The 7,582-nt window shown below is 45.1% G+C and overlaps 1 protein-coding gene across 2 annotated transcripts in view; it reads left to right on the top strand.

Moving 5' to 3' along the window:
• The window catches only part of ZFP64 (ZFP64 zinc finger protein), a 103,817-nt gene extending 96,918 nt beyond the window's left edge, over positions 1 to 6,899 (top strand). For both annotated transcript variants that reach the window (XM_017888182.1, XM_017888185.1), the window contains 2 exons: positions 2,145 to 2,396; positions 5,649 to 6,899. In XM_017888182.1, the coding sequence (XP_017743671.1) occupies positions 2,145 to 2,396; positions 5,649 to 6,358 (962 nt within the window). In that variant the 3' untranslated portion in view covers positions 6,359 to 6,899. The remainder of the gene's footprint in view (positions 1 to 2,144; positions 2,397 to 5,648) is intronic.
• Positions 6,900 to 7,582: the final 683 nt, after the last annotated feature.

Here is a 7,582-nt window from a genome sequence, read left to right as displayed (position 1 = left end):
TCTCCCTCTGTCACCCAGCCTGGAGTGCAGTGGCATGATCTCGGCTCACTGCAACCTCCTCCTCCTGGGTTCAAGCCATTCTCCTGCCTCAGCCTCCCTAGTAGCTGGGATTACAGGTGCACACTACCATGCCCAGCTAATTTTTGTATTTTTAATAGAGATGGTTTCACCATGTTGGCCAGGCTGGTCTCAAACACCTGACCTCAGGTGATCCACCCACCTCGGCTTCCCAAAGTGCTGGGATTACAGGCGTGAGCCACCGTGCCCAGTTGCCCCAACCAAGTCTTTTGATGGTTGCTTTCCTCTTGTCTGAAAGCTATACTTTTTCCATTGTACTATTTTCTCATATTCCCATCTTACCTTCACCATCACCCTTATTTTTTATTCTGGTATACACTGTTTAAGTGTGATACCAAGTCATATATCAACTATCTTCTCCTCTCACTGAATGCTAATTCAAGTATAAGATTCTATTAAAACAGTTTCTGTAGAAAGTTGAAGATCCTGTTCCTATCTTGCCGGCATCCACTGTTCTGAGGAGCTTTACGCTGATGTGAGCATTTTGCTGGTGGTTTTCTTTCTGGAAGCTTCCAGATCTCACCATTCTTAGGGTTCTGAAATTGGACCACCCTGCTTCTAAATAAGATACATGACTGTCTTTAGTGTTGGGAAATAATTCTTCTCTGTTCTGTCCTGGACCATCTAGAATGAGTTTTCGTGTCTTAGCTTTTGGCATCTTTTTCCTGTTGTCCTTTTGGGAGATTCTTTAACGTATCTTCCATTTCTAAGATTTTTCTTAATAGGTGGTTTTTTGTTTTTGTTTTGTTATTTTATAAGAGCGGTTTTAGGTTCACAGCAAAAGTGAACCTAAAGATCAGAAGATACAGATATTTCCCATATGCCCCTGGCTTCTCCGTATGCACAGCCTTCCCCATTACCAACATTACATTTGAGTCTTGCATCTTTACGATAGATGAACCTGCACTGCTACAACATTCTCAACTAAAGACCATAGTTTACAGTAGGGTCCACTTTTTTTTTTTTTTTTTTTGAGACGGTGTCTTGCTCTGTCACCCAGGCTGGAGTGCAGTAGCATGATCTCCACTCACAACCTCAACCTCCGGGGCTCAGGTGATCGTCCCACCTCTGCCTCCCAAGTAACTGGAACTACAGGCATGCACCACCACACCCAGCTAATATTTTGTATATTTTGTGTAGAGACAGGGTTTTGCCATGTTGCCCAGGCTGGTCTCGAACTCCTGGGCTCAAGCGATCCACCCACCTCAGCCCCCCAAAGCACTGGAATTACAGGTGTGAGCCACCGCACCTGGCCAAGTTTCACTCTTGGTGTTGTACATTTGTGGGTGTGGACAAATGTATGATGGCATATGTCCACCAATAGCTGTCATTCAACATCCTTTTTGCTAGGCAACGTATTAGAACTTTTATTTTGATGTCCATAGTTTTCATTTCGCTAATTTCATTTCCTCCCTTTGCTTTAGTATCTAAGTTCTTGACTTGGGCGTGTCTTCCTGGTTCTGGCTTTCCCCAAGCATTTGTTTATTGGGTAAACTAACTTTTATTTAGATATCAGCCTGGAATGGTTGGGCTTGGGGGTAGTGATGGAACATGGCTGGATGGAAATGTTCTGGGTATGTGATTTTCTGCTATCCCTGGCATCTCTAACTACCAGGCCCTTGGATTCTTTTTCTGACCTCAGCGTCCTTTGACCAACAGCCTAGGGGGAGATGGCGTGCTGCTCGCTGTTTGGAGGAAGTGAGAGGAAAGGGTCCACTTGATCATTCTCTATGTGGTTCATGAAGCTGTCCAAGATCCCTACAGCTGCCACTTCTTATCCTGAGTACTTCTAAAATGACTCCCATTTTTCCCAAACAGGGTTTGGCCTATAATTTCCTCCATCAATCTGATTTTTATGTCATCTGTCCCTTAGGATTTCTGAGCTATCAATGAATGATACACATTCTTATTTCCCAATATGCTGATGTAGACTTCAGTATCTTCCTCTCTCGTTATTTGGAGAGGAGGAGGCGGCACACCCATATGCCCAGGCTACCATCTTGGTCAAATCTCTGTAGCCATTTTGACCAAAAAACCCTTAACTTTGACTCCTTATGTGTTTGAAGGAGACAAACCGCACAAGTGTGAGTTTTGTGACAAGTGCTTCAGCCGGAAGGACAACCTGACCATGCACATGCGGTGCCACACCAGTGTGAAGCCACACAAGTGTCACCTGTGTGACTACGCCGCCGTGGACAGCAGCAGCCTCAAGAAGCATCTGCGGATCCACTCTGACGAGCGGCCGTACAAATGTCAGCTCTGCCCCTATGCCAGCCGCAACTCCAGCCAGCTCACCGTCCACCTGCGATCCCACACGGGTGAGTCCCTGACCAGGAAACCTCAGTCCCTTACTTTTTCTTTAATTTCTTAACCTTCATTTACTTAAGCAACTTAAATGACTTGGTGTGGTAGAAGTACAAGAATTCGGAACTTCTGTAATAATTGTGAGGTTTGTCATTTTTCTGTTGCCGGAACAGCAGCTTTTGGTAAAATATGACTGACAGCTGGGTTTTATATCTTGACTACGTAGAATCCAGCTGGGGGTGGATACCCACTGTAACTGCCAAGAAGCTAAGGATGTATCTCCAGTCAGGCCTATAAACTAGATGTTTCAGTAAATGTACACACTGATTGCATGGCTTAATTGGGAATGACGCAAGATCCATTAAGTATAATTAAAAATCACAAACTTTTAACCTTAGGAACTTCCTTCCTTTCTTTATGGGAGCCTACTGAAGCGATAGGACCAACTCATTGTGGCATGGAAAAATGGGGTTTGAGATATTCATAAGGATGCTCATAAGTTGAAAATTTTCAATGAATTCCTGGAAAATGATGAGCAGACAGGAACATAGTGATGTTTAAAATTGGGTACAGAAAGCTGTATCCCAGCAGACAAATGGGAAACAGCCATACAGTTGGGAGCCAATGTTCCAGCCAATATCCAAGTGCCCTGAGGGCTCTGAGCTTGGAACAAGCATGTAGACAGCCAGGGCCACAAAGCTTGGGGGACTAGCCAAGGCCTGGCGAAACCGCCCAACTAACCCAGCAGCAGGTGAAACCTCTGGCGTCCATGTCTAATCATTAAACCAGTCTACTTCCCCAAATACAGTCAACCAAGGATCATGAGTCATTTATAGGAAATGAATGGAATAAAATGAGCCAAGTCAATAATCCTGGAAGTAAGAGTACTTGGGTAATTTTCACATTCTAATTGGTGTCTACCCACTGGCAGAAATGTTGCATCCAAATAGAGACCTATGAAGAGATAATGAGAACAAAGAGGTATGAAATAAAACTAGGATTGCTAGCCATAAAATTAATTTCCCAGAGATTAGGGGGAAAAATTGGGTGAGTGAACTGAGAATAAGAGCCAGTCCTGAAGTCTGGTTTCTAACCAGGTCTAGGAAGAAAAGAAAATGGAAGTGAGAAGAAAATAGAGTGAAAATAGAAAATCAAATGAGAAATGAAGTCCGTACTTCTAAGGGGCCAGGAAAGTAAAAGTGCTCACAAGATTCCAATCAGGATGGAAGGGAGTGGACAGGGGACATCTATATTTAGAAATATGTCTGGGTAGTATTGGCTTCTAGGAGACAATGGAACAGTGCCCTCCCTCAAGAGTTGGGAAATGATTTTGAACTTAGAATTCTATACCCAGCCAAACTACCTCAAGTGTGAGGGCAAAACAGAATGACGTGCAAGGACTCAAGACTTTACTCCCAGCCACCATGCTAGTGGGAGTTACTAGAAGATAAACTCTAGCAAAGGAAGGGAGAAAACATCTGGCATGAGATATTTGATATGTGAATACCTGAATATGGCTAACTGGGATTGCAGCAAAGAGAAATATCAGGCTGATACTTGTATAGAAGGTCAAGAGAAACTAAATCAGAAGTTTTAAAAATCCATTTAAAAAATTCCTTGTGAAAGTTACAAAATTATGAGAGTGGATGACTTCTGAAATTGAGATGCCTTTTTTCCAGAAATACAATCTAATCAAGAAGCAAGCTAAAATGTGCCCCCAGATGAGCAGCATGTAAGAAAAGAAAACAAAATTATATTGATGGGTTACCCCATCCACTGGCCTGAGTGTGACAGCAGACTTAGAAGGAAGTGATTGTAATCCTGGTGCAGTGTTTGGCTCCGATGAATATCACATTCCTAGTCACCATTTAAATTATTTATAGTTGGCTTCTGAACTTGAAATCTGAAAATGATTAAAGTATGAGAATTCACCAGACAGAATGGAAATTTTTTTTACTTAAAGGTGAAAAGAAAGCTACTTCTAACAAGTGAGGAGTTAAGTGTGGAGAAGAGGAGTGAATCCTCAAAAAATCTCAAGCTGATGGACTAAGATGTGAGGCTACTACTCAGCTTAAAAGCGTAAAAGTCGGCCGGGCGCGATGGCTCACGCCTGTAATCCCAGCACTTTGGGAGGCTGAGGTGGGTGGATCACGAGGTCAGGAGATCGAGACCATCCTGGCTAACACGGTGAAATCCCGTCTCTACTAAAAATACAAAAAAATTAGCTGGATGTGGTGGTGGGCGCCTGTAATCCTGGCACTTTGGGAGGCCGAGGCAGGCAGATCACGAGGTCAGCAGATCGAGACCATCCTGGCTAACATGGTGAAACCCCACCTGTACTATAAAAGTACAAAAAAATTATCTGGGTGTGGTGGCGGGTGCCTGTAGTCCCAGCTACTCGGGAGGCTGAGGCAGAAGAATGGCGTAAACCCGGGAGGTGGAGCTTGCAGTGAGCCGAGATCGCACCACTGCACTCCAGCCTGGGCGACAGAGCAAGACTGTCTCAAAAACAAAAAAAGTGTAAAAGTCACAACCACCAGAATGCAGGGAGAGGTTAGGGAAAGGATGGGTGTGTAGGATAAGATGCTTATCTTTGTGTATATTCAACTGATGTTTAAAGCAACAACCTTCAAAACAAGGAGAAACCCTTAGCAATGTCTCCAGGGAATGGGACTCTAAATTAGAGAATAGACCATGGCTCTTTATTATTTGTCCCCTGGTGCCCTAATTATGCATTAATATTATAAATAAAATTCAGCCTGTAGTTATAAAAGTAAGAAGCTTTAACTTGAAATACAAGCTCAATAACTGATGTCATATAGATTAAACACTATAGTAAGCATCTTCACAGGTCTTAGCTTGATTTGAAGCAGTTGTTTGTAATTTAAATCTCACCTCTTCTTGCCCATTCAATTCTGGGATGTCAAGTTAAATGGGAGTTTAGATTTGAAACTGAAGGGGTCATCAAGAGTATGAACTTGAGTGCCATAGTGCCTGGGTTCCAAATCCCTGCTGTTTGACCTAAGTCAAGTAACTTGACCTCTCTGAGCCTCAGTTGCCCCATCTGTAAAGTGGGAGTAACAGTACCCACTCATAGGATTGTAGTGAAGATTGCATTAATATGCACAACAAGTGTCCTTAGGAGGTTGTAGGTAGAGTTCACAAAACTCAACCATCTCACTGCGGCCAAGTGTGCTGAGGCAGGTTGGGGTGGGAGGGACTGTTTTGCCTGCCTATTCTAATGGAAACACACCTTCCATTGCTAGGGGATACCCCCTTCCAGTGCTGGCTCTGTAGCGCCAAGTTCAAAATCAGCTCGGACTTGAAAAGGCACATGATCGTGCACTCGGGGGAGAAGCCTTTCAAGTGCGAGTTCTGCGACGTCCGCTGCACCATGAAGGCGAATCTCAAATCGCACATCCGCATCAAGCACACCTTCAAGTGTCTGCACTGTGCCTTCCAGGGCCGGGACCGGGCTGACCTCCTGGAGCACAGCCGGCTGCACCAGGCCGACCACCCGGAGAAATGCCCAGAGTGCAGCTACTCCTGCTCCAGCGCGGCCGCCCTGCGCGTGCACAGCAGAGTCCACTGTAAGGACCGTCCCTTCAAGTGTGACTTCTGCAGCTTCGACACGAAGCGGCCCAGCAGCCTGGCCAAGCACATCGACAAAGTGCACAGGGATGAGGCCAAGACGGAGAACTGGGCCCCTCTGGTCAAGGAAGGGCTCAGAGAGAGCAGCTCTCAACATGTGGCCAAGATCGTGACGCAGAGGGCCTTCCGCTGTGAGACCTGCGGCGCCTCCTTCGTCAGGGATGACTCTCTGAGATGCCACAAGAAGCAGCACAGTGATCAGAGCGAGAACAAGAACTCGGACTTGGTCACCTTCCCACCGGAAAGCGGTGCGTCGGGGCAGCTCAGCACCCTGGTCTCCGTGGGGCAGCTGGAGGCTCCGCTAGAGCCCAGCCAAGACCTCTAGCTCAGCTGAAGAGGGTCGTCAGCTGTCGGAACTTCTGGGCGGTGCTGTTGCCCAACCCTCCAAAGGTGTGAGGCCAGTGAGACAAGTTTTGGGCACCGCTTGCGGGGCTGGCTGCTCCAACTTCACAGGCCTCCAGAGGCGATGGCTGGGGCGACAGTGATGAAAGCAAAACAGTGCTGTGGAGACACTTCTCGCATTTGCCTCTTCCCTCCAAGGATTATCTGAGCAAGTCGACTTGGTCATTCAAAGGAGGGGTCCACCGAGCCCTGCTCTCTCCCATGGGGATAGCTTCTACGTAATGAATTCCAATTTTAAAACTGATCCATCTCTGATGGAATTATTAAACTAGTTAGACGATATAGAAAACGAAAACGAATCTCTATAGTGGAAAGGGTTAAGGTGAGGAAGGTGTACATGAAGGGTCTGGGGTTGCTGGAAAACTTCTATTTCATAACCTGGGTGATTGTTCTAAGTGTTTGCCTTATGTTTGTGTGGTTTCTTTTACCTGTTGTCTTACAATAAAAAAGGCAGACTCATGGTAGTGTGATGTAAGGAATACTCAATTTTGCAGTCCTCCACAGACAGTTATGGTAGGAGGTTCTCCATCCCCAGCCCCCACCCCATTCAGTAACTTAATTATAAATGCACGTTGCATTTCTCAATGAGTTCCTACTGTAGTAAAACGAAATGCAGTTTGATCTGGAGGTGGCGCCAAAGATCAAGCTAACTAGCCCAGCCTGTGCTTGTCTGTTGTGGAATTCAAAATTCTGTTTACTTCTATTTGGAGAGAAAAGTCTAGGGGCCCAGTGGGCCCTGAGCTTAGTGCTGGGATATGTGATACGTGGGACAGCCTCACACCAGCATCTGTTTCATCACGGAAAGCATTTAGTGTTTGCTGAACTGACAAACGACTGAAAATCCAACCTCTTCTCGTAGATGGATCCTTAGGAGGTTATGAAATCTCAGTGGATGTAATACTTACCCAAAGTTGCTTGGTTTCTACTTTTGGCATCTTGCCTTCAAATACTCTTTTTTAATATAAATTCTTGTGTGCCCTCATCAAATTGAATATCTCTGGAATGGAAACAGATTAAGTGGATCCACTGTTCTTGGTAAACTAGGAAAAAAGGATGTAAAATGTTATAGACTGTATGGAAGGCACTATTTCACTTGTGAACTAGAGGTACCTAGTTTGTTAATGGTGGTAGTTTGGGCAAATCTGAC

Source organism: Rhinopithecus bieti, unplaced genomic scaffold (assembly GCF_001698545.2).
Source record: "Rhinopithecus bieti isolate Rb0 unplaced genomic scaffold, ASM169854v2 scaffold_15834, whole genome shotgun sequence".
NCBI lineage: Eukaryota > Metazoa > Chordata > Mammalia > Primates > Cercopithecidae > Rhinopithecus > Rhinopithecus bieti.
This window is presented reverse-complemented; position numbering and strand designations above follow the sequence as displayed.